The sequence below is a fragment of the Rissa tridactyla genome, chromosome 17 (assembly GCF_028500815.1).
Source record: "Rissa tridactyla isolate bRisTri1 chromosome 17, bRisTri1.patW.cur.20221130, whole genome shotgun sequence".
In the NCBI taxonomy this organism is placed as follows: domain Eukaryota; kingdom Metazoa; phylum Chordata; class Aves; order Charadriiformes; family Laridae; genus Rissa; species Rissa tridactyla.
In genome coordinates, this window is record NC_071482.1 from 2342638 (window position 1) to 2368755 (window position 26118).

Here is a 26118-nt window from a genome sequence, read left to right on the forward strand (position 1 = left end):
GCTACTTGGGAGAGCTGGCTTCCTAAGGAGGGCATAAAGATCTCTCATGAAGGTCATGGGCCTTCCGTGTAAAAGTCAATGAAACCAAATGGACCAGGACTTGTTGCTCCCCAAACTTGATCATGTTCCTTCCACCAGGCTCATAACTTATTAATGTGAGTCCTGATAGGGTCCTTAGTCTTTCAGCCCTTGGTGCCCTGACTGTCATTTTACAAAGGTCAGTGATCTGACCTTGCAAGAACTCGCCTGTAGCTTGTGCATTGAAAAGCTCCTGCATGAAAAATGCAAGATTGCAATCTACGTTCTGTTCAGAGGCCCTGAGGGATGAACAAAGACAAGAGTTTGTGTCACCAGCTGAGAGACAATTTTTTTGTGTGCGCACTGTTGACAGGATCTGATAATGATGCTGTGTCATGCTGGGGCCATGGAGCCTGTTTCCAGACAATAATTCAGCACAGTGACTTGGTTTTATTACTGTCTTCGGAAAAAACTTGTAACCATTTACACCAAGATGCATGATGGAGTTCTTAGCCTAGCACAAAAATTTACTTACAGGTCACTTAGCCTCCTCATGAATTTCTTTCCTGAAAGTGCAGCGGATTGCTCAGTGGAAGTTGTCCTTGATTTTATACCTGGGAGTGGGAAGGAAACATGCACCTGTCCTCCTGTTCATGCAGTTGGGAGTTCAAACACAGACTTGGCAGCCGCAGGGTGTTTGGGAGGAGCTGGCTGGACCTTTCATTTGCTTGCCAGTTTCCTTGCTGCTTGCTGATCTAATAGGGCTGGGATTAGATGGCACAAAGTGGCCTGACACTCTGATAACCCTGTCCTGCTGGATGCAGGGAGTCGTGGCAGCTGGAAACTGAGATATCACAGTTGAAAACTTGTTATTTTTCCTAAACTCCCATGTTAAGTCTCTTTCCTTTCTCCCTTGTATTCCACCTGGGTGAAATATCTGCACAACTAATGAGACTCTCATTAAAATTTGCAAATATTTATTGATCAGAAGTTATGGTCTGTTTCCTGTTCCACTTAACCTGAGGAAAGACTCTGGTGATGTATTTTTTTAATATCTAAATCCATGTATTCTAGTTCCCTGATGTCTCCCAAATAAAAATAGACTATTGAAGGAAACCACCAATAATTACTAGGATGCACTGTACTTCACTGGTGTGTTTTCTCAGAAATTTCAAAATACTGTACTACATTTTAATGTGCAAATAACATATCAGAGGCAGAAGTGGCAATTGTTAGTCCCCTTTGGCAGTGGTGAATACTGGAGTGCCACAAGGACAGCTTACAGACCAACAGAGCCAGAAAAAGCACCCAAGAATTCTGTGCATTCTGGGTTTGTGGAAAGAAATACTAGAGGTATAACTTTCAGATTCATCTGATTGGAAGTGGCACAAGAGCGTAAGATAGTTGCAGACATCAATCCTGTTGACTTCTAGTGCCTCTCAGGTCACTACTGCAAGCTTTTGCCAGAAAACTCAGCCAGTGCCAGATGTGAGAAAGTAGGACCCTTGGCTGACAAAACCTAGTGCCAGCAAAATACCCAAGTACAGGGCAATAACTGGTAGAACTTGCTCTCCTCCAGTGGCTGAAAGTAATTATGCCAGGAAAAGCTTAGCTTTGCTGCTGTGCACTGCATCTGTGAGAGGCTCATTTTTCTGGTGTATTGTAATGATACAGCTACCCTGGTACAATTTAAGCATGGCTTTAGGCTTGGGGTATTTGACTTTTGAAAATGTGACTTAGAGCACTTAAAGACAATTAGATCTTCGACAGGAGGACATCAGCCCTTATTTGTAACCTCTCCTCTCCTCTATGCAGAGGTTTTTATGCAATATAGCCTCTTGTTGGGCTGCCTTGGATGAAACTTATCTCACATCTGATGGTTACTATTAAAAATAATTAAAAAAGAAATTTGTCCTGATAGGAACTCAAGTCTTCTTTGTAGCTGACAGTTCACATTTGTCTTGGCAGAGTTTTTATTCCTCAGCAGCTCAAGGGCACATCTGTAGGCATACCTGTGAAGAGTGGGGAGAAGAGGGCAGAAGGTGGGGGCTGTTGGCCAGAAAGGACACAGGATATTCATATAAATGAATAGTACAGCCTGCTCATATCCAAGAGCACTCTCCGCAGCAGGAAGGAGAAGGTTGCATAATGCGAGTCTCCTGAGGACATGGCCCACAGCTTGTTTAACGAGGAGGTCACACACATAATTCATTTCTGTGATGTTGCTTCCTCGAATGCATTTCCATGATTTGGCAGGGTGTCACCAAACATTTTGGTCAGGGCAGAGCAGTTACTTGCGTCATAGGCAGCTGATAAAGGCATGACTGTGCTGATACCAAATTCACGTGGTCTGAGAGGTGCAATGTGATGTCCATCTGCTGCAAGTGAGCCAGTGAGAGTCATCAGTGCTACAGGACAGGTTATTCATGCACGAACCCCAGCATAATTTGTGCCAGACAACAAGCTTACTCTACCGGAATGACTTAATGTTTTCCATGATGCTGCTTAAGCCCTGCCATGAGATGACAAGATGGGTACCACGAAGCTTGCAGAGTGAGCAGGTTGTGGAGCGTGTGTGATCCTTGTGGGTAACCTGTATTGGTCTGTATGTGTTCCGAGCCAAATGTGCTGCAATTGCATGCAACTGATTGCAAAAGCACTTCCAAAGAAGGCATGAAAAATTAGATGCGTGAGGGTGTTTCTTTTGCAGAAAGTTGGCAGATACACTGTTTCTTATAGGAGGATAAACAGGGGAGCCTCAGGCCCTGGCTCCCCTCAGCCTGATCTATCCTGTATTTTGTTGTCTTTCTTGGGCAGTGGGTCAAGCCTTTACTGTGTGAACTTACCTGTACATTCTTTAGGGCCAGGACAGTACCTATACAAGGTGTTAATTGGCAGTGTCTTTGGATGTTTATACATTACAAACAGCTCATGATCATGACAAAGGAGTGCTGAGTTGGTACACTTCCCAGCATCCATGTATAGTATTCCTCTGGTCTACAGAAATATTCCTCTGGATGTGCCTTGACATAAGGTGCTCTTCTCACTATTGTGCATGTACTTTGGAGCAGAATTCATGAATTGCTGTTACAGTAGTGATAGGCATAGTTATCCATAGATCACTCAAAATGAGAGGATGTACTGGAAACTGCAAAGGTTTGTCACTTTCAGAGTTTTTATTTGCAGGGGGGAAGGAGGAATAAGCAACAGGCTTATTAAATAACAAATAATGTGGGAGGAAGTACATAATTAGAATTCAAAGTGATTTTGACAGATTGGAGAAAGAATCTGAAAATAAAAAGGATGAAATTTAGTATGGACAGTGCACTAAACAGAAATAATTAGGTGAATACATGTGGGTTGAAGACCAGCCAGTTGGGCACAAGTCCTTCAGGAAAGGATCCAGGGGTGCAACAAATCATTGGATGAATACAGCTTAGTAATGCCATGCTGCTGTATAAAGAGATGAGCCACATAGAGGGTTATATGCACAGGAGCATGTTGTGCAACTGTTGCTTTGCTGCTCCGCATTAAAAAGTCCTTCATTGTACTTCATGCATTGGGAAATGCATTCAGGATAGACATGGCTAATTGAAGACCTGCAAGAATGATCACAGGAGTGGAAAACATGACTACAGAGTAAAATAGGGTTGTGGAGAAGACAAGAGCCATCATCAGATAACAGAACCCTAGTATAACTATCTAGTATAACTATCACAAAGAAAATGATGTTTTCCTTGTTTGTGATGTAAAACAAGTAGGAACAAGCATGAACTGAGACAGAAAAAGATTCATTGTGGACATCAGGAAACCTTTCTAACAATAGAGATAGTGAAGCCTTTTGCCAGGGGAGCTTGTGGAGTTGGTGTTGTAAGAAGTTTTAAATAGCTAGTTAGACAACCACCAGGAAAAACAGAATTGGTTCTGCCGCCTCAAATTCCCCTCTGTGACTTGACAGTTCCTAACTAAGCGAGCTGGCAGTGGTACTTCCTCAGAGAGGGACCCTAGGACTCTCTTCCTATGACCAGAGCAGTAGTGGTACCTTGTATTCCCCCATAAAGGTTTTACTTGTTCCCTGTTCCCCCCTGTTTACTTATTCAAAATAGTTTACCATGTATCCTGCATGGAGCTTTTAACTTGTTGCTCGAAATTTAACCCCCTTCTCATTGATAAATAACAGCCTGTATAAAGGAACACATACAACCAGAAGCCGGCAGGAAATAAACCACAAGGATGTCTGTCTTTCTGCAGATTGACATTTCGAAATGCCACTATCTGGTGGACTTGGATACAGCAGCTGAAACACCAAGGGAGCCAAGGTATTCCTCCAACAAAGAAGAGTGGGTAACCATTGCCTACAAGCCATTCCTAGATGCTTCCAGGTATGCTTTGCACATTTAAGAGGGAGGGGGAAAGGCTGGCAGGTCTATGAATTAATTCTGTTCAATTACCCACTTGCAAAAGTAGCTGTATACAGGAAGGAAAGAGACATTGGCAAATGCCAGCTTGAAATACAGTTCCCAGTAAAGGCAGCTTGCTGGCTAAAGTGGAACCTTTGTCAAACCTTTGCAATATTTATGACCTAGGTTGCTTTAGAGGGTGAAGCTAGCTGAGAAGGGTGGTGAGAAGGATTATTTTTAAAAGAATCCTCTCTGTGCACTTCTCGCTGAAGTAATGTTTTTTGGTTTGCTTTCTAAAGGCAAACCAAACTGACTTTTGTATCTGCTGTCTTGTTTCAGCCAAGTTCAGGACAGGTGTAAGTCAGTCTCAAAGAGCACGGGCAAATTTTATGAAAGCTGGCAGGCAGAGAGAGGAGGCAATCTCATCGAGTGAAAAGTCAGCATGGTCACACCTTATTAGGCATCAGAGAATCCATGGAGGAGACCTCTGTTAGAATCCGTTCTTCATTAGTTCTACTGCTCACTGAAAAACTTACTTGCATGTCTGAACAGGAATTTCTGTGAGAAGCAGAAATTGAAATTGCTCTCCTCCAGGCTAACAGGATGGAGTTAGGGTTGTCAAACTGGGAATGTTATTAATACATTCCTGCAAATAGAGAAATCCTCAGCTGTAAGGGGATGGTTATTTAGTCATTTAAAGCTCTGGTCATGTAGCTGTCATAACAGGACAGAGAGGCTGACTGGAAAAATCTCTGTGAAAAACTAACAGAGTTCAGTACCCTCCTTTTTTCTATGTGGGACCTTATTACTTCCTAGTAATACGACCCTCCAGGGAGGGGACTGGTAAAAGTGGTTGAACATGGAGAGAGTGATAATGTTAGAGCAACTCCCAGGAGTGTTCTAATGTTCCCAGCCTGCTGACACAAACAAGTTTTCTTGGCAAGGTTTTTCATGAACTATGTTTTCCGAGAGACCTGCTGTTACATTTGGGCAGGACTTTAGGAAGGGAGAATGAGATGGCCAATGAGTCTTATTAATGAGGCAATAGAAGCATCTGCATAAGAGTTTTGCAAAGGACTCCTTGTGCGGAGCACATACCCCTGGAGTGTGCATTTCTGCTTTGAGGACAAATTCATGTGTTTTTAAAGCTGGTTTATCTTGCTATCCTCTGCTGAACAGCCAAGCTTTTATTGTTTGGACCTAATCTAAAGTCTTTGAACTCAATCAGAGGCACTGAATCAGGTCCAAATGAGCCTTTAAGACACCTTGGGTTAACCATGGGTATGTAATTTGCTAGGGGTGCTTTCAGAGGTAGCGGCTGTCGGCCGCAAAGATGCCAGACTGCCTAATGAAAGCAAAGTGAATTATTCTGGTATGGATGTACATCTCACAGACTACTTCAGAATGTCCTGGATTCTCCATGGCTTCTTTGCATGCTTGCTCATTTTTCTTGTACTTATCTGTTGTTTGGTAGAGGAGGAGTTGGTCTGTCTCATCAGGCCTTTTGGATTATTGCACTTTGAGCCCCACACACAGCCTCTGAGCTTTTGATTAAAGCTCATGAGAGACATACCACTGCTCTCTCTTCTGAACCTATTTCATATCCCCTTAGAGGCTCTGCCCTGCTGAATACAAACCAGCATATGTCTGGAAGCAAAAGCACAGTGTAGCAGCTCCTTTTGTGGGGAGAGAATTGAGCCTGCAATGGTAGGCCTTACCACAGGATGGACACAAGTGTTTTGAATCCTCCACTTTCACCCAGGATTTTTTTTTCGTTCCTAACTTAGGTGGGGCTTTTTCTTGTAAGGTGCATGTACATCTGATACCATCTCAATCCCGACCCTACTGCAGCTGCAGTGATGACGAATCAGTGCAAGGAGTTAAGATAGAGCCAAACTCAGTACCGAGCTCAGTCCTTGTCACTCTCTTCATTGCTTAAATGCTGCGTCTGCATGAGTCACTTTATGACATTTTTCTTTCTTCTTTTTTCCCCTCCTTCTTATTAGGGGAAATTGGTAGGATTAAGGAATTTCCCTATTTACAACTAAACCCCTGTGTCCTGCTGAGCATAAATATCTGGCTGGCTTCTCAGGAATTTGACTGAATACATAGGTAGATGTGGTGTTGCAGCTCTGTGCTTCTAGGGGAAATGCTGTCAAAGTACTTCCTGCCAGACTGAAGCTAGTAACTTATTCCCAAGCTTGGCAGTGAAAACCTGTGCAATCATTTTGATTTGATATATGGTACTTTGTGTTGCATTTAGATCATCTAAACTCCAGCTAGATTCCCAAGCTGTATGTTTCCTGTTGGCTAAGTATCTCTGCAAGCCTGCAGCCAAACTCCAATAACCCACTCAGTATGCAGATGTCAGTTTCTGTGTGTGGTCCTTCATGTCTGGCTTGTGAAGGGAGAGTGTGTGTGGCTGTTACCACTGGAAGTAATAGCTTGGCTTGTCGTAGCAAAGATAGCATCTCACCATGGAGCAGCAGCTTGTTGTGGGAAGCTGGGAGTCGCAGGGAGGTCCTGAAACTTCAGAGCATACTGACTCTGGCAACTATGAGGTGTAAAGGCAGAATACTGGGGTTGGGGAAAGGGGAGCATACTCCCTGGCTAAGCTTTCACCAAGACCTTAGAACAGATTATCTAAAGGTGGTGGGGAGGGAAGGGGATCTTTCTGGCTACTGTGTCCTCCTTAACAAAAGATGCTGTTGCATTAGTGGGAGACTGGAATAGAAGAGCATTTGCAGAGCCTATCCCAAGAGGAGATCAGGCAGTCAGATCCTTAGCCCTGCTAGTGTCGCCTGCCAGCCTCCTCCACTCCCGTTCTTGTGCTGCATGGAAATTCTCCATGCTGCTCCTTATCAACGCCTCACAGCTGGAGCAGAGGGGAGGTGTGGTGCTTTCACTAGTGGAGGAGGGCAGGTTGCCATAGCAGCAGGTCTGATTTCCATCCCTGCTGTTAGTACCTCCAGAGCTCCTGCAGTTGGAGCGCTGGGCTCTGTCCCTTCAGCACACCTTCAGCAGTCAGCAGGTGGGGCAGCTCGAGCGCAGAGTGCTGGTGAAGGACTAGAAGGGCATGGATCTGGCACGTACCTGGGGGTATCACTGATGCGGAGGGATGAAAGAACCAGCAGTGTCTCCCTATCTTGTCACCCTGCCTGTCTGACAGATTCTCTGTTCTCCCTGAAGAAGAAAAGTAAGCCAGAAACCATGGCCTGCCTAGCAGGGCAAATGCGTAGCAGTGGGCGCAGCTTCCTTCCCTAGACAGCTCGTGGTACAGTGAAGAGCAGAAAGAAAAAACCATGCAAGGTCTGATCTGCCCTGTTTTTAGATAGTGTGTCATTTAAAGGAATCACATTTAAAATTCGATACTACAGACAAGGTCAAGGCCCCTTTTGCCAGCCCATCCACAACAGCATGAGCAAGACAAATTTCAGAACAGCTCTTTTTGGATTTCTGCTTCATAATTTTTGTCATATATTTTTCATTTCTTTCTGTAATTTGGCCCTTGGAGGGGAGGTAGGGTGTATGAGTGAGTAAGGAACTCAGCTGTAACTTGCAGCTCCCATGACTCTGTCCAGGTCTCTTAAACCCTCCCTGTGTTGCAGATTCTCACTTGGACCAAAAGTTTGTTAACTTCCCACTTATCACTAGGAGTTTGTTGGCAATGAATGAAAGAGTAAGGAGCTGTAACTTCGTAATAGGAGTGGCAGGTTTTGCATTGTTTTGTATCCAAGTATTGGAATTTTGCTGCAACATCCATATAAAGGTCTCCCGTGGCAAATGTTCATAATCGGTCTGTTGAGCTCGTTGCTCTGAATGCGTCATAGCATTTCTAAAATAAGACAGTGTTGTTTGCTTTGGTTTTTGTCCCTGAGTGTGATTGAGTTGCAACTTGCATAAAGTAACGGGCCTCAAGCAATTCTCAAAAGGGGAAATGACACAAGTTTTGCAGTCGATTGTCAGCTGACAGATGAGTTATCTAGTGGCAATTGCAGATCTGCCTGGCAACTGAATGAGATGTGAGGGTCTGTCTCACCCTGCAGACCCAGGCATTAGCTATTGTCCTTTTGTTGACATCGGAAAACCTAATTTGCAAAGCAAGTACTACTGGTACATCTTTCTGTCTGTGGCTGCAGCAGTCTCCCTTGCTGCTAGTTAGCCCTTGCTTTGCTTGCTTCTGTCCTTATCCCAGTCTGCAGAGTACCAAGCCGGCTAGAGTGGACACTGCAGACCCTCAGGAGGACACTGAGAGTTGCCACTCCATCCAGCTGGGAGGTTCTCTGAGGGCATCAGTCATGCCCTGAGACGGCTTCAGGGATGCAACAAGTACTTCTATAGTCCAGAAAATTGTTGGCAGGCCTGATAGCAGAGAAGGTATGGAAATCCCAGCAAAAACAGTTATGTGGTTTTGTTTCATTTTAATTTGAGACAGCAAATCTAGGCAGTGCTGTCTCTCTTAGAGTTGAGAAACTGATCATTCTGTGGAGTTCAGCTGCAGGAGAGCAGCAGTAACACAGTTGTAATAGCATGGTAGGTGCTAGAAATTGGTAAGCTGAAAGGATCCCAGACCTAGTAGATCTGTGGGGAAAGTTCCTCCCAGGGTCAGACACACAGGTCTGTGGCTAGAGTCAGTGAAGATGCATCAAGAACTCCTATAATGATCCAGGCTGCTCGCATTTCTGAGCATGTACCTTCCCCCCGCTCCCCACTTCAGCAGAATGACGCATATCTCAAACCCAACACCTGCTTCCACACAATGATTTAGAAATGTCCTCTGCTACCTATGAAATAAGTGTAAAAACACTATGGAAATGCAGCTTTTTTTATAAAAGGGAAGGAGGAACAGAAGAAGTGTCACTTTGAACTGAGCTGTGAGGGAAGCTGACAGTGTAGATTTGAGGTCTGCAGCTCAGTGGCTGCACAGCAAGGAGCATTTGGGAAAAAAAAACAAACCATCAAACACCTCCCCACCCAAAAGCAACCTCCAGCTCTTGTTCTTTGAAAATAAATGACCCCAGCAGTTCAGCTCACTCCTGCTGAACTGGAGGCTTCTGGGACTCACTGTGAGTCTCAAATTGACGTCAGCAAGTGCAAATGTAAATCTCAGCTGGCTCTGATAAATGGTGCTGCTAATTGAATTAGAGAGCACTCCAAGCCACCAGCTAATTATGCTCCTCAGGAAGCTGCTTTGTCCAGGTCCGTTTAATTCTATATTGGCTGAGCACTCTGAATCTGGCACAGAAAAGGGGAAATATATTACAGCTCCCCACTGAGGAGCACATATTTTTCAGCTCTTCTGGCTGAGCTGCCTGCTTGCTCCAAACATTTGGGTTTTCCGTAAAAAAAATATTCTTAGTGCAAAATTAATGATTCGGTCACCTTGTTCTAGCATATCATTACCCCCGTTTGATAAGAGACTGTCTCATTCCCTTTAATGGTGCTTTCCTCCATGTTACATGAAATGTTTTCCCTACTTTTATTTTACAAGTAGATAAATTACTTCTTAGGTGCATGGTTGGTACAAAATTTAACACCTAGAGGAAGCGCAAACGTTAATGGGTTTTCAGAAAGCTTTGATCATGAGCTTCCTGTGTATGCCGGTAGCTAGAAGGTACTAGGTCCTGCCCGTGTGGCAGAGGTTCAACTTCCTCCTGTCTCTTCTCTCTGCCATTCCCTTGTCTTCTTCCTTCTCATGCTTCTTTCTGAATTCTGCTGTCACTGGAGTAAGAAGTTCAGGTTACAAGATGCAGTTAGGAAGAAACTCCCACCACTAAGTTTAACTGCTTTCATTCCATGTCAATCTTGGGAGGGGGGACTTAAACATCCTCACTTAGCAGCTATTGCTTCCAGTCCAGAATAGTGTCCATTGGCATTAGTAGAACAAGACTGTTGAGTTGCTTTCTCCTGAAGTCCAGTAGATAATATACAGAAATACACTTAGCACCAAACAGCACTGTGGTTCCAGGTCTACTGGGCCTCCTGGTAACTGTGACCTCTATCCTAACTGGGAGCTGCTCTGGGCACTGCAGCAGTCGCTCCCCTAGAAACCATAAAACTGGTAAAGAATTCAGACGCCCCCTGGAATGTGGGATATCTCCCATGTCTGGAGCACAGCAAGAGATGGGCAGAATTTGCCTGTTGCCTGGCTCTGGCCTGGAGCTCACCACTGAAAGAGCCTTGCCACATCAGTGTTCCAGTAGCATTGCACTAGACCCTCGGCTACCCAGCTTGGAGTGATTGTGGCTTTGATTTTGCTACCAATGTGCTGCTTGGGAGCTCTATGCTGATTAAGGCTACACACACTCACAGTCTTTGGGGGACAATTTTAGAAGCAAATGCAAATAGAACATTATATATATATTCACTGTCATGTGTTATCCCAACCCCTTCCATGTGCCATCTGTTGTCTGAGGTTGCTGAGCCTGACGAAGCGAGGTGGCAGGAGGTAAAGGTTCATTGTCTGAATTTAAAGCTCTGTCATGACTTCCTGAGCTATAGGTGCGTCATGAGCCATGGTTCTCTCATGGCTGCCGATGAGAGCAGGCACCCCGGGTTTTGCTGCTGTATAGTTACTGGCAGCAGAGAGAGCAACCTTGTGCTTGTGCCCAGTCTGAGTTTTTTTTCAGTCAGAAAGTTGCTGCTGAACTAATACAAAGGTTGACCTTATAGCTGTGTTGGTGCTACCATTTACCATGCCATATTCAGGGTTTCATGTTTTTGTATCTGAGATGTGATTCTCTGAGCACATAAACGTTATTACTTTTAAGATGCCTCGTTTATTTTCTGTTGCCTTTTTTTAACCTGTGTCCTTAGACTGGGTAATTGAAACCAATGTAAACTGTTCCCTTTTCACCTTTATAAGTCTTGTTAGTGAAGAGTCATTTTGCTATTGCACAAGCAGCCTGACTAGCTAACACCTGATGGAAACCAAGGACTCCTTGGGGACTTGACAGTTTGAGTAATACATCATTTCACCTTGAAGAGCAGGGTGAACCTCATTATTGGGGTCTCCTCTGGCCTTTATACACTAATTCACTGTATTGTTATTTGTCATGAGTGCCTTGGCATTATGTATGACATCCACTGGTGGGAAGAGCAGCTCCGCGTTTCTCATCATTTTCCACCCTCAGTGTTTTTTTCCGTCAGTCATTCCTGCCTCTCCTTTTTTGATCTTCTTTTTACCAAAAGTATTTTCACCTCTTGTTTCACTGCTGATATAAACTGTGAAACAGTGAACACTCACATTTAAACTGCTGCTAATAAGGGCTGAGTTGCAAGCAAAGTTAAGAGCATGTGGAGGACTTTCATTGCTCAGGCTGAGTTTCAGGCTGTCTGCAAACTCAGGATGGTTACACTGAGCTGGCTTATTTGGGAGAAGATTTTTGCTACTACCAGCTCCTGGAATATCCTTTTGTTCTAGAAAGCAAAGCTGAATCCTGCACATTCTGAACGTATGCCATAAAGACCGTGTGAGAACAACCATGTGAGCTGCATTGGGCCTGTATTTCAGAATACCAACAAGTAAAAGGTATAGGGAGTGTTTCTCACAAAAGGTATAAAGAAGAGGAAGTATGGACAGGACAGTAGTGTTTCTGCAGAGCTGTAAGAGGCACCAGCACTGAGGCACTTAGTTCCGTTGCTCAGCAATCAGATCCACCATCACTGGGTGCCCACTGTGTTGTACAGCGCTGGCCTGGGCAGGCTGTCGCTATGTAGACGCATCCAGGTCAATGGGAGGATGTGAAATGGGTGCTGTTCTGACTGCTGTCAGCTCTACATCTGGACTGAGGGACTGAAAGCATTTTCAGTGCTACAGGCTGTATACTTGGGACCTTAGCCATCAGCCGAAGGTGCTGCCTTCCTCTCTGTCCCTGAGCTAAACCACACAAGGCTAGTCCAATGAATTACTTCATTTTAAACCAACCACACACCCTGAGCTCTGGGGAATTGTGCTAGTTTCAGTCCCTTTCTTATAATGTAGAAGCAAGCTGGTAGTCTACCTTATTTTTCATTTTCCTTGTTTTCAGCAGCATCCCAGGCAGCTTGAACACAGTTGCTTTTTCTTGGTTTTGTTTCTTTTCTTTTTCTTTGCAAAAGGGAATTGAAGTGAAACCACACCATTCACAGAGAGCAGCCATAGTAGCTATGGTGGGTTGTCAGGCTCATAAGAGGAGATGCCAGAATAAGTTCAGCAATGACATGATGTTTATTAGCACAAGAAATGGAGGAGGAAAATCAAGCATTTGTTTTCAAAGGGATGCCTTTGCTTCTAGAGGCTGAAGGGAGGGCTGACCTCCAATTTCCAGGCACAAGGAAATGACAGCTGCAAAAAATGTTCCTTGTTCAGAATACACCAAAATTACCATCTTCTGCCTAGTTATTTGCTACTAAGAGAGTCTGCTTTGAACATGTTCCAGTGATTCCAGCACCTCAGGAATTCACAAAGAGCAACCATTTCCAGTGATTCTTTTATTTAGGAACTTTGCTGGGTGTTTTACAATTTGTAAAGGGCCTAAGTAATATCACTGAGCTTTTCGTTCTTCAAAGTGAAGCAATCAGCATTTTTATATCCTAAAGCACAAGCTGAGCATTTGCAAAAAGCAGGCTTACAAGACGCTGGATGTTGAAGGGACGCAGACTCTCACAGTTAGAACTGGGACTTGTACTTTTAGGAATTTAGACTTGCTCAGTCTCTCTGAGGGTACTTTCTGCCTCAGTTTCCCCTCTCCAGTGAGGAAAGAATACTGCTTTGTCTGTCACTTTGTCTGTCTAAAGAGGGAATGTTTCAACTGAAAAACACCTTGTTTTGTGGTTGTATGGCATCTTATGTAACTGGACCCTGCTGCTGAGTGGTGCTATGCCAATGCAAGTACATATCACCAGTCTTTTCCTGGATGGTCTTTTACTCCAAGCTGCAGGAGATCAGGAGCTGCTTGTTCTCAGATGGATTACAGTAAGGCTCTCTAAGAACCCTGGGAGCCTCCAGGGAGATGTAGTTCACAGTGGCAGTTCCTGCCATTGTTTTTTAGACTGCATTTTTGAAAGATATCCAGTGCTGGCTTACAATAAGCAAACAAAACACAATTCATCTTTCATCTGAAAAAGTGACTTGAATTGGATGTCCGGCACCTTGGCTGTGTTACCAGCAAAGCTGCGTGAATTGCGGTGACCAGCAGGTACATGCTGGATCTGTGTACCATTTCTGACCACTTGGCAAGCTGCAAATCAAATTCAAGTGCTGTTGCTGCTTTTCCAAGCTTTATGTGGATGGCGTTAGACATGTCTGTCCAGGGTTGATAGTTTACCAACAAGCTGATCTTAAAGAGATAAAGAGATAAGCTTCAATGCTGAGGAAGCAAGACTGCCTCAGCCCTGATTTCAGTAAATTGCTCAAGTTTTTGAAGCTTCTAGCAAGGTTCAGTGCTGCTGCTGCAGGACCTTGTATTTGTCTGCTTCACATTGAAACCGGGATTTTACTATTAGTTTGCTCAGTAGGAGAATACATGCATTTAAAATGTACTCAGTTAGCACAGCTCCAGCAATTAGCAACCAAACAAAAGGTACTAATTTGATGCAGCCATTAAACCCACCATGCTTGAGTACTCTATTGGTCCAATTGTTGCAAAGTGCTGTGAAATGCCAGCTCCCAGCACTAGCAGGGCATGGAATGAATGCTGGCAGCCTGCAGCAAACTGCATTGTAGGCTTTAGAGCAGTTCGTCCCTCTTTAATTCAATACTCTCAACAGAAGACCAGCACAAGAACAAAACTTCAAAATGCCAGTGCCCATCAAAGCTCCTGTCTGCCCTTCAGACATGTGTGAAGGAATAGGTGGCCAGAAAGATTGGATTGAAAAGAGGACAAGCCAGGAGCTAAATGCAGCCTTGCTATCTTTCACCTTCATAGCGTGCTGCTGTGAGGAACAGGAGGCCTGCCTGTCTGTATGTACGGAAGGCCCACAGGGCTGTACTGTCTGCTTTTTGGACAGTGATATCCAGGATCTAAGTTTCCTTTGATAATTACAACATCTTCCTGCCCTCTCTCCCCCATAATCCTACTGGAATGGATAGTGGGCGTGCTGAAAAACTGGGCAGACTGCTGCTCTTAAACTGGTGATGCTGGCACAAACCAGCTTTTCTCACCGACAAGGAGAAAATGGGACTGGTCTTCGTACGCCTGAACAATTAGCATTCTTCATATCACTGACTCACCAGCGCAGATCTTTTGCAAAGCCTCATTTGTATCATTTTGAACATACTGGCTAATAAACGCTTTAAGGATGATTTGTTTTTCCTTTCTGGTTTCAGGTCCTCAAAGCTGCTGCGTGCATTCTACGTCCCTCTCCTCTCAGAACAGTACACATGGTATGCAAACTATACTATTCTGAAATCCCGAAGGTTGAAGCAAACCAGGAAAAAAATGGGAGGCTAGCAACACACCTGGGCAACAAAACCAAAAGCATCTGCTGACACTCTTGGACAGCTGCCTAAGCCATCTTCAGTTCCCTTTTTGAAAGATTGAGCTTGTAAGATTCACTAATAAAGATTTCCCATGAAGTGATTTTGCTCTGCAACCTTCCAGCTGTAAAAAAGGTGCATCATCTGCGTTCAGTTCTCAGTGTCAAGTCTCTGCTCTGCCTACACAGAACATATTGGTAAGAAACCATTTGAAAATCCAGCAGCCACCTACGAATGTATTATCCCTGCTGCTCCGTGTTATTATCTATTATACCAGAGAAGAGAAAAATGGAAAATAAAAAGGAATGACAGTATGAGGTTTTACTCCAGGTTGCTATCTGGGAAAATCCAGCTCAGCCTCTCTTTTTCTCTCTCCTGCCCCCTTCCACTGTTCTCATCTGCTCAAGTATTGCTCACCTTCTCCTAGGGAATTTTTTCAGGTAACAACATTTAGGATTTATTTTTTTTAAAGATAAAGGAAGGGGAAAAGAGGAAAACCTTGAGAGACAATTAACTGAGATGCTCTGAATCTCAAGGAATGAAGTAGCATGCATCACAGAGAAACACCTAAAGTTGCTCTGTCCAGGAGACACTTTCAAGGATTAACCTCTGCTTCTGGGAGAAGAGACCCCAAACTTAGGAGTTGAGCCAGTTATCTATTTTAATAGGATCAGTGTGTTTTTGTTATTTGTGAAACCAAGGGTTTGTTTGCTATTTATAATAATTTTTAAAAGATACCTACAATGTCCTTTGAATTCTAGACTACAGCATCTTAAAATTTCTGGAAACATCCAGAGAGGAGAGGGATTAATTTTTTTTTTTTTGCTGTTCTGTTTCCCAGAATAGACAGTATGTGTTACATTGGTCCAACATGCCCCAGAGCAATGCTGTATTTATTACATCTCCATTTTTAAAACATACGGTATCACAAGCTAGATGAAGGGAATTGTTTTCACTCACATCCTTGGAACTCTGTGGGGATGGGATGGCATGAGATGGAGCAGCAAGGAAGTTCCTTTTGCAAAAAGGCTGCAGAAGCTCCATGCCCCACTGTGATTGTGATTAGATTGGTCTGTGTGTGCAGTGACAGAGCACCAGAGCAGGTGGACCAGGAAGCAGATTTTTATGTTTGGAAGCTGTTGGGATCCAAACGGAAGAGTGCATGCCTCTGAGGATACATGTGTTGGTCCAGGTGCAGAATGCAGTGCTAAGTAGGTCTCTCGGCCAGTCTGCAGGTTAACAGCTGAGCAGGATGGGAAAGGCAAGCTGTACCAATGGGGCTTTGATCTAACATAACACTGCTGGGACAAAGCAGGAGGAACTGGATGAGGAGCAAGGCATGGGCTGAATCGGAAGAGCAACTTTAGAAACATAGGAAGAGGTGTTGTGAATCCTCTGCATTTTGTTAAGGAGGAGTTTTTTTAGTGGCATTGTGCTCTATTGGAAACACAGCTTATAAAGTGCAAAACATGATAAGAGCAAACAGAGCGCTGCTTCATTGTCTGGATGATTACAGGATGGAGAATGCCGTTCTCTTCCATTGCAGCCCCATTGTATGGACGAGCAGTTTGAAGCTGAGACTCTAAATTCAAACTTTGAAGGCTTAGGGAACCATCTGTGGTGTCTAAGTCTTGGCTCTCTTCAGAGAGGTGGATTTCGCCCTGTGCAAATATCACACTTTATAAGAGTCAAGTGTGGAGCTTCAAGGTTTTCAGCCAAGTAACTGGTGTCTTGGCTGAGTTGGTCTGAAAGGTCAGTCACATTGCAGATCAATGTTGTACTGTCTGTGTTCATAGTATTCCCCCACCTCTCTCCAGCTGGCTCTACCCCTCATAAAAGTTTACATGCGTTGAACAGGGCTCTACAGTGCCAGTAAATCAAAACCAAAACTCTTGCCCTGCATGTTACCTCTCCCCTTGCTAATCCCCGACCTTAAATCAAATAGAGAAAAAAACACAGTTAAAGAACCAATTGCACCTCTTTCTGGTGCTGTTTGTGTGACTGTTCCATGTTGTCATAGCCTGTAACCTCGTGTTTAATGTGAAAACAGTACAGTAAATATCTGTTTTAAATGACTCTGGCTGCTCCACCTTCCTCTCCAGTTTCATTCCTATTTTGGGGGGGTGGTGGGAGACTGATAACTTGACAATAATTAGGAGTTATCAATGTTTTCCAGAAGAATGCGGCAAATGTTTGGTTCCTGGTAGTAAATGCAGGTGCGGCTACAGGTAGTGGACAGCTGGACAGCTTTGCATTTCACAGTTTCAAATCAAGGCAGGGACTCCATTTTGCTGCTTACCATGCAAACCGGTGGAGTCAGTCCTGCCACCTGGAGAACTGGCAGGCTAAAGATAAGAGGCAGAGAAAGGGAAGGTTGTTACTTTCATTGATTACGAGAGCAGATCACATTTTAATGCTGATTTCAGGGAGAAGTTGGGAGTCTCAGTACTGCAAAGATCTTGACCCAACAACTCATTTAAGGTCACCCATGGAGTCTGCCTACAAGTTGTTTCTCATCTAGTGTCTTTGGCACAGAACCAGCCCTCCTGGCAGCTGGTAAAGGAGCCGGGGCCTCTCTTCCTTTAGTCCCTGCTAGTGTATAATTGTCACGGGTAGTGCTGCTGGGCAGCCAGAATATAGCACAGAGGCAACCTGTTGATCCCAGCTGAGAGCACTGGGAATGAGGAGGTGAAGTTGCTACCAATGGTCTTTCTGTCATAAAGAATGAGCCATAGGTGAGATTTCTGATACGAAATGCTAAAGCTCCCCTTATCTTTTAATAATTCACAAGTCAGGGCTGTTGCACTCTTTGCAGTGTTGAGATTAAGCAAAAAGCCATCAATAATGAGAGGATTACTAGTAAATAAACAGACTTGATGGAGTGAGCAATACAAGTCCAAGGAGTATGTGTATCAGGGCCTGAGGAAGAGACTGCAAGAATTGACTACCTGGCTCAGGTATAGCTGGATAAAGGATCTTGCTTTTTGAATGCAGATGTGGATGCAAAGACAGTTGTGTCAAAAGGTGGAGCTGCATAGAAAACAGAACATTTTTAATGGCATTTTGTAGTTGGCGTTTCTGGTTTTGTTAGCAAGCTTGAGGGAGGGGCTTCAGATTATTTTTCTTTTTATTTTCTTATGGCTTTGACCCTAATTAAAGCAAATGTATGATCTCATTGTGAGGAGGCAGGTTTGGTACAGCTAATTTATGATGTCTATTAACAAATAAATAAAGTCGTGTGGTTTGTGAGCTTGTGGGTAAAGGGTCAAACCACAAATTGCTGATCTGACTCAGCTGGATTCCCTGCCTAGAGTTGCCTCCGGCAGAGAGGGGTGTTGTGGCCAAACCTGTTGGGTAGCACATCAGGATTGTGTAGATTCTGTCTTTGGAGAAAGGGCTCTTCGTGTTATTCTGGCTGGTTCTGGAAAAGAGCCCAGATGGCTTTCTACGGTGCTGCTAGTGTCTGACCTGACACACTGACAGAAGCTGGTTTCCTCACAGAACCATAGATGGGCACAACCTTGTGGTCATGACTGTGGCTAGATGAGGTGTCTCGCATGAAACTGAGAGGTGCTGCAAGACATTTGCAGTGGTCAGAGAATGTACAGGGGTTACAGTATTCCTAGCCTCTTTGCTGGCATTACTTTTCCACCTTTAAGCTGAGGCTGAGAGCACCGCAGGTTGGACAAGTGCTGCTGTGAAATACTGGCACCCTGTAAATTTCATCTTGTCTGAGCTCATCCAGCCTTTGCAAAAAAGAGCACTGAGGTGGAGAGTCCCCGAGGAAGCGCCAGCAAGGAGTCAGATAGACACTCTCAGAAATAGGCTGAGGGAAGTCACGATTTCCACAAAACTATTTTTTGCTGCTTGTCTGCTGCAGCAGGATTTAAGTTCCGTTTCAGTTCTGCTCCTGCTTTTTCTACCTGTTCCTGGGGTTCAGCTACAACCTGCTTCAAAGGCAGGCGTATGTGTAAGCTGGTCATCTCCACCTAGAGCTCTGCCTGGGCTTGGGGGCATGTCAGAAGAGGGCACTCCTGACATGTTTCCAAGGCTGTTCAATGCAAATTTGCTGTTTTTGAAAGGAAAACGAAAGGGACACTGCATCTCCACAGAGCTGATACTTCAGCTTTCCTTGACTCAGGGTTTTTCTCCTGTTCAAAGTTTTTTGTCTTCTTTCTGTAGGAAAATTATTTGAAATAATGTACTCTCTTAGAAGCCAGGAGCTGAGAGTGTGTGTGAAGAAGCAGAGTCAAAGGAGTTGAGGTGTGTAGAGCAGATACCTTGGACATGAATAAGAGTGAATAAGATGTTGAGGGCTGTATGTAGGATGGGAAGGCTTCAGGCTGGCTTAGCTGGGAATGCCACAGGCCAGCTTTCAGGTGTGACTAGCAGATCTGCACTGGAGCTGGTTGTTCTAGGACAGATTTATGGCATGTTGGCAGCTGGGCTGTCATATCAGAGCACAGCTGCTGTTTGACAACTCTTCTCTCCATAGGAATGGGGAAGCACTTTCACTTGCTGTGCTGAATTGCCAACATACAGGAGATTTCTGTAAAGCATGGTGGGGGGACGTTATTTCCAATGCAGACTGTGCATCCTCTGGGTCATAGTGAAGGGATTGGACCAAAGTTTGGTACCTGGGACAGTGATGGTCAGTGTCAAATAACAGCTGCTGTTTCTCTCCTCTATTCCCCTGCTTTTTCTCTAGTGAGCCTAATGCTTAGACAGTGCTTGGTTTTGGCCTTACTGGTAACAGATGTTTCCTTGCTACTTGTACTAACCTCAGAAGCAGGGACTGTCTTAGTATTTGAGTCCACCTCACATCCAAAAAAAGGTATCGAGTTAGAGAGTTGTGTGTTTATTTTGTTGCTGTAAGAAGGGCTCAAAGTAGCAGTGGAGACAGGCCCTGGTAATGAAATTCTGTGGTTTTGAGTTCCTAGCTCTCCAGGCACTGGTGGAGGAAAGAGCTGTGAATTTCTTTCTCCTCCAGCATCTGTCAGAACCTGAGCATCATCGCAGCCCTGCTGAGATTCAGCACATGTCCCCATGAATAACTGCACATGCCTCTGTCTGCTTGCATGGAGAGGTACTAATGAGACCCCATCTGTCCAGCTGTGTCTGCTAAGCAGCAAAAAAAGGTCAGGGTGGATATTCAGGGTGAGAGAGCATCATAGCCTAGCAGGACTCTTGATCAATGCAGTCCTCTTCTGCCTTCCTGCCCAGTTCTTCATCCAGAGGGTAACCACCATGTGAGACTGGAGAACTGCAACCAGGACTGGACAGAGGTGCATTTTCTTTTGGGATCAGTGAAGAGGCAGGGTTTGAGACTGGATGAAGAGGCGGAAACTCCCTGGTCTCCTCCAAACAAGTGCATGTGGCTAGGTGCCTGACTAGAGACTATAGAGAGCCAGGAGCCTGGGTTCTCAGGTGATCCTGTCACTCGCTTGTCCTGTAACTCCGTGAATCCTGCTTGGGAGGTGAATTACTGGATAAGTGTTTAAACATCGTTGACTAAACAGGCTTCAAACAAAAAGTGCAAGCTCCTCTGTGTTCCACCCAGCACAGAGGAGGCTGCTCTGGTCTTCTCTGGTTTCTAATAACCACTTGACATTGTTTTAGAACTTGTCATGCCTGGAGTGAGCGAAGAAACATTCTCTGTGAAGTTTCTTCTGTCCTGTGTTGAAACAGGCCAGTTGGAAAGACTGTCAGTCTGGTGAAGAGCAGGGTGGAGAACTGATCACTGCAATTATTCTGCCTCAGAACATGCTGTCCAGGTGCTGCCCTGTGCTGCAGAGCCCAGCCCTGTTTTCTGCCTCATACAAAGAGGAGGCTGTTTTGACCTTTCCTGTTTTTAATCCTCCCCTCCTGCTTGGCTGGGGAACCTGCACTTTCACCACATTGTATCTGAGTCAGCAAGAAACAACAGGGCCACTGGATGTGGTTTTTGTGGTGAACTCATAAGCAGTTGCCCATACTACCCTCTCTGGTTTGAGACCAGCCCAGTGGTCCAGGCATAGTAGCGGCAATCTACAGACGGGTTTTGCCTTGATTTTGAGGACAGGTAGCTTTCCACATCCCTGACATTCTTTCCACTGTTGCAAAATCTTTGAGGCAGGTGCAGTCCTTGCCTGCATTGCACAGTGCATTGCACCAGGGCTTCCTGGACTCTGCTCAGTGCTGCTGCAGCTGTGAGAAACCAAAGGGTCAAAGCAAGAGGTGCAATTATCAGGCTCCTTGGCTTCTTACCTTGCTGTTTCAAGACAGGGAGCGGGTGGGTGGCTTTCCCTGGGAGGAGGCTCTTATATTTCTGCACAGCCTGGTTTGCTCCAGCATCTCTGCTGGCTCTGACTGCACCTCTGAAGAGACAGAACCTGCTGATACCCTGGTGGCTTGAACCCACTGCAGCTGGAGTCAGGCCCTCCTCTAACTCACAATGTCTTGGGAATGCGCTCTGGGGACAGGCAGGAGCTTTCCAGCAGCTTTATGCAATGCTGTCTGAATCACGCAATAAACAAGTCCAAACCCTATTATTAGACTTTGGAAACTGCTGCCTTAGAGACAGGTTTGCTTATAAATATCCATTATTTTCTCTCTGGCTCTTCACTAGGGAAGCTGGCAAGGAAAAGGGATCTCTGCTTCTCCAGAATCCGCCTGCTTCTGCTGTTGTTGTTGCTTCTTCCCACCTGAGCTCATCCTCCTTGGTCTTCCAGCCTCCCAAGTTGTAGCTGTGCTAATGAGATGTCTCATCTGCTCCAATGTCAGCAGGATGGCAAATACCAGCTATTTTGGAGAGGGATGGGAAAACAGAAGTAATAAGCAACTGGGCAGAGCACTTGCCACGGTCACCGCAGTGTGTAGGTATGCAGTCCAGCTGCTTTGGTGGCTAAAGCAGAAGTACTGGGTCCAGTTCCCTACTCAGCTCCAACAACACCCTGCATAACTGAGAAAGCTCCTTTGCATCATGAAACAGGGATGACAGCACTTCCGTTCTCTGCCATTTTTGAGGAGGGACAGATCTAAGGCTCGCCAAAAGTCAGTGGAAATGCCGACTTCAACAAGCTTTGCAGCCGGTCGCTGGACTGCGCAGGCTGTCTTGTAACGTGAATATATCTGGCCTAACAGGACTGCTGTCTCATTCAAGACTGTTAGCTTTCCCATCCAAATGAAACAGTGGTCTTCTCCCCATGCCAAATCTATCAAGCACAGATTCCCTCAGCCCTCCTGCCTGCCTGTGCTGTTGCTCTCTCTGCCCCTTTCAGTTGTTTGGCATGAGTACTTTTAGCTGTAGGGTGCTTTATCTTCTCTTGAAAAGCAGGTTTTATATTTTGTGCACTCAGTATTTGCTCCAGAGAATTGAGTTCAGCTTTCTGTGAGAACCCAAGGCTCCTCTTCTTACCTTCACTTGTTTGGTAATGCTCTGCTGTACATAAAAGCCCCAAAGCTGCTCAGACTGCACCCTGTATCATTATCTGTATAAAGTGGAGCCAGCACAGAATAGCCAGGACATGCTGTAGGCTTGGAGAAAGGATAAAGGAGGTATTTTTAAAATTATTAAAGAATGGCCAGCTCCTCTCCAGTGGATGTTGCTGTTAAGGGTGTGGGGAGGGTTGGTGTGGGAGCTAAAATCTCAAGAACATTTCTCATTCTTTCTCTAGGTGACTGCCTTGCAGCCCTGCTTTACCTCTGTTTCTTCCGGCTAAGCCTGGCAAAACAGGTCCATCTACCAGTTCAGGCAATGGACTGCAGTGAAAACACAGCGCTTGTCATGTTGCCACGCTCCCCACACCCTGTGGCTTGCTTTGCAAACAGCTGGAGCCGGTGTCTGATGCCGCATCCCTAGTGCAGTGAGGAGGTGAGAGGGAGGAGACAATATTTCGTGTCTCCAGTTGGCCACCTGTGCATCTGTTTGCTGGAGCCCCCTTTCCACATACCTTCTTTGCCTGCAGATACCTCTTCATCAGGGGAGTGTTCAGAGGACTCGCAGGCTTCTCTTCTCTTTGATGCAGGGACAGATGCAGAGGGCAATGGGTAGTGTCTTTAAGGAAACAGGATGCTTGGGTCACTCATCAAGTGATACCAGGGAGATTTAGAGAGAAATGTGTACAGCTCTCTGGTCTAAGCCAGTTATGCTGGGTACCAAGCAGAAACTAACAGCTTCTATGAAGGAGGAGAGTGATGCAGGGCTATAAATCTCTGCCTCAGGCTTGGTGGTGAATTCTAGAGACTGGGAGAGCAGAGGGTGGCAGAGGTGAAAAAGCAAAGGGAGAAGCGTGTAGCATGTAGAATTAGGAAGAGGTTTGTACTTTTTCAGCCAGGTATATACAGTGAGGATGGCGTAAGGCATAGAAGAGACTGTAGGGGAGACTTGAGAGGACAGGAGGTGGAACCATGTGGAAGCAGAGGTGTGCTTGTGTGAAGAAATTAGGTTGGGTGAGGCATCCTCTGATTTGGAGGACCTGCCCCACAGAAAACATGTTAATTTCCTCTCAGCTTGCAAGCAGTTTTGTGATCATTCAGCTTTTCTTGCTTTCTATACAACATCCTCTGCAGGTTGGGGGTCAGTGGTGGCAGCTCTAGGAGATGGGGACAGCAGTTTTCAAATAGCTTTATTCTTCTTCAGTTCTGTTAAGCTGGTCTGCCTTTGGAGGCCATGGCCGACAGAAACTCATACATGGACGTGGGATCACAGCTAACAGCTGGGAATCTCTGTTTGAGCCCCCATTCCTCCCTTCCAGCCTCAAGGCACTGGGTCCGTGGTGGGAACCTTGCTGAGGTTCACCCCACTCCGGCTGGGAAACTCTTCCCCAGCCGCTTCCTCGGGCTCCCAGGAGAGGGCATCATGCTCCACTAGAAGCGAGGAGAGACGCGGGCTTCAGGGCTGACAAGTGGGCTGAAAGTCTTGGGGATGGGGTGGGGAATTGGGGGTTTTGCTACAGGTAAGACCTTGAGTTTCAGGACTGCAACCTTGCACTCGTGTGGCAAGGCTGACTTTGCTGGGATTGCACTGGAGAGGGAGTGGAGGTCAGCGGCTGATGCCTGGGTGTTTTCTCTCCAGAGGGTCAAATTAGAATAGAGCTCTGCCCCTGTGCTCTGATGGCCTGCTCTTGGCCGCCAGTGCCTTTGTGCTCTGGCTGGAGGAGACATCACAGGAGGGTGCAAGATGCTCCTGGAGGGGCTCATCCAGCAGCTGGACCCTGTTGCTGTGTGGAGACAGGGTCTGGAGTGCTCTTCCTACACAGGTGAGCAGCAGGCTGTGCCCAGCAAGCTGGGCAGGCAGGTCATGGCACCCTCCTCTCTGTTTCAGTGGGGATGTGAAGGAGGAGGTAATGCTGACTGTTGCCTTTCCTCACTACAAGCACAGTTATGTATCCCTTGTTATGATTGCAGTGGAGTTTTCATTTAGCTGGTTCAGGTGGCTTTGTGGCAGCCAGACCTGAGAGAAGAGGATGCACCAGCCCCTCCACCGGGGTGCAGAAGTGCTCATGGCTGGAGAGGGGGAACATCCCTTTCTTTATATTCCTGGGTTAGTCTCCTGCACTGTGGTCAGTGCTTGATCTTTCCAGAACACGCTGTTCCTCCTCATCGTTTCAGTAGCTTCTGTAAAGTCCTTTCCCTCTGATGGTCCTGTCTGTGAGGCACTCAGGTTGTAATACAGCTAGCTCGTGCTATGTGTGTGTCTGAGCATTCCACCAAACAGTCAGTCAGGTTTCCTGGTTCATCACAGCTACGCATCTCTCAAGGTAAGCACTGTGCTGCCTGTTGCCTGGGGTAGTCTGAACCCAGCCTGCAGCTGGCATGCATGAGGCTAGAGGCTGCAGACTTCTCACCTTCAAATCCTGGGTGCTGGACTGAGTGAGAGCAGAATGCCCTGCCTGAAGTCCTGCAGTCAGTGGAAAAGTTTTGAGTGTACGTGTGTGCGCGTGTTGAATTCCTGTGCAAGTTGGACTGCTGCCCGCCATGGGGAGAGCCTCCTGCAGTGCCTGTGAAGTGTGTGGTGTGTTTTCCAGATTTCTACAGACATTTAAAGCTGCACACTATTGGTAGTACAATCAGGCAGGTTGGGAGATGGAGGTGCTGAACAGGCAGGGAGTGAGGAAACGATGCCACCCCGCCATGCTGTTTCCCTTCTCCCTTGCTCAGGGATTGCTGATGGTCCCTTTGCACAAGAAATTAGAAGCTGAACCTGGGCCTTCTGGCAAAGCAAGTCCCCTCCCATTCTTAAAGCAACCCAGAAAACTTTCCTGCCTAATTGGAATTATTTCTGGATCTCATTTTCTCTAGAGACTTGGCACTTATTGACAGTTAACCCATGTCTGTAAGGAAAACTAACGATTAATTGCTTCCTTTCAGTTAGACTCCCTGTCCTCTATCTTACCTAATTTGCTAACAAATATATTATCTTTCTGGCGGTCCAAAATAAATAGTTGTTCTCAAGCAGGAGCTGGTGCAGAATCCAAGGCTGTACTTGTCTTTCCCAGCAATAGCAGGCCTGGAGATGGGAGTTGTCATGAAGGAATAGATGCAATTCTCATCCACTTTTTTGGCCACAGACAGGTGAGAGGGAATAGTAGTAATTTAGGCAGGGAAGAAATCGGCTCTCTGATTTCTACATTTTGTGAGAATGTGGAGAACAGGGCAGAACTGCTAACTGCAGGAGCTTTTCTCTTTTTTTGACATCATGAAAACTCCCTGGAATTTTGGCCACAGCATATATTCCATGGTATTCAGGCAGGGAGGTATTTTCTCCTAAACAGAGTGAAAGAAAAGATTACAGAGTGCTCACTAACAGACTCAAGGTTAACAGGACTGCCTCTTAAATGTCAGTTACGGTCTAACATGCCTGCTGCATTAATGATTTGCAGGAATAGCAGGGGGTGTGTGTGTCCGAGCTTTCATAGTGAGAGTGGCTGTGATGTCTGTGAGAGAGTCAGATGACTCTAGAGCTGTGTTACAACCCCCAAAAGCCTTCTTTTTACCTCGTCTGTCTGGCAGTCACCATGTAGGGCACTCCAGTTACACTAGTAAAGGACTGTGCATGAGACGGACTGTGAATTTTAGCATTTTTTACTGGTGAGTTCACAGATGCATTTCTGTGGACTTTGTGCCTAACAGTGGGATGATGAAAATTATTGATGTGGTTTTGTGCTTGGTCTTCATGCCATAAATAGGTTTGACCAGTTCTCCATTAGCTGACTGAAATGGCGATGGTGCTTGGACAGCAAATACTGCTGAGGAAAGCTG

The 26118-nt window shown here is 45.6% G+C and overlaps 1 protein-coding gene across 6 annotated transcripts in view; it reads left to right on the forward strand.

Moving 5' to 3' along the window:
* The window catches only part of ALG9 (ALG9 alpha-1,2-mannosyltransferase), a 45432-nt gene extending 21672 nt beyond the window's left edge, over positions 1-23760 (forward strand). For 3 of the 6 annotated variants that reach the window (XM_054223262.1, XM_054223263.1, XM_054223265.1), the window contains 2 exons: positions 4270-4400; positions 14728-15191. In XM_054223262.1, the coding sequence (XP_054079237.1) occupies positions 4270-4400; positions 14728-14851 (255 nt within the window). In that variant the 3' untranslated portion in view covers positions 14852-15191. Of the gene's footprint in view, positions 1-4269; positions 4401-14727; positions 15192-21484; positions 22433-22532 lie in introns of those variants that run through there. The other 3 variants (XR_008469666.1, XR_008469665.1, XM_054223264.1) reach the window with 3 other exon arrangements.
* Positions 23761-26118: the final 2358 nt, after the last annotated feature.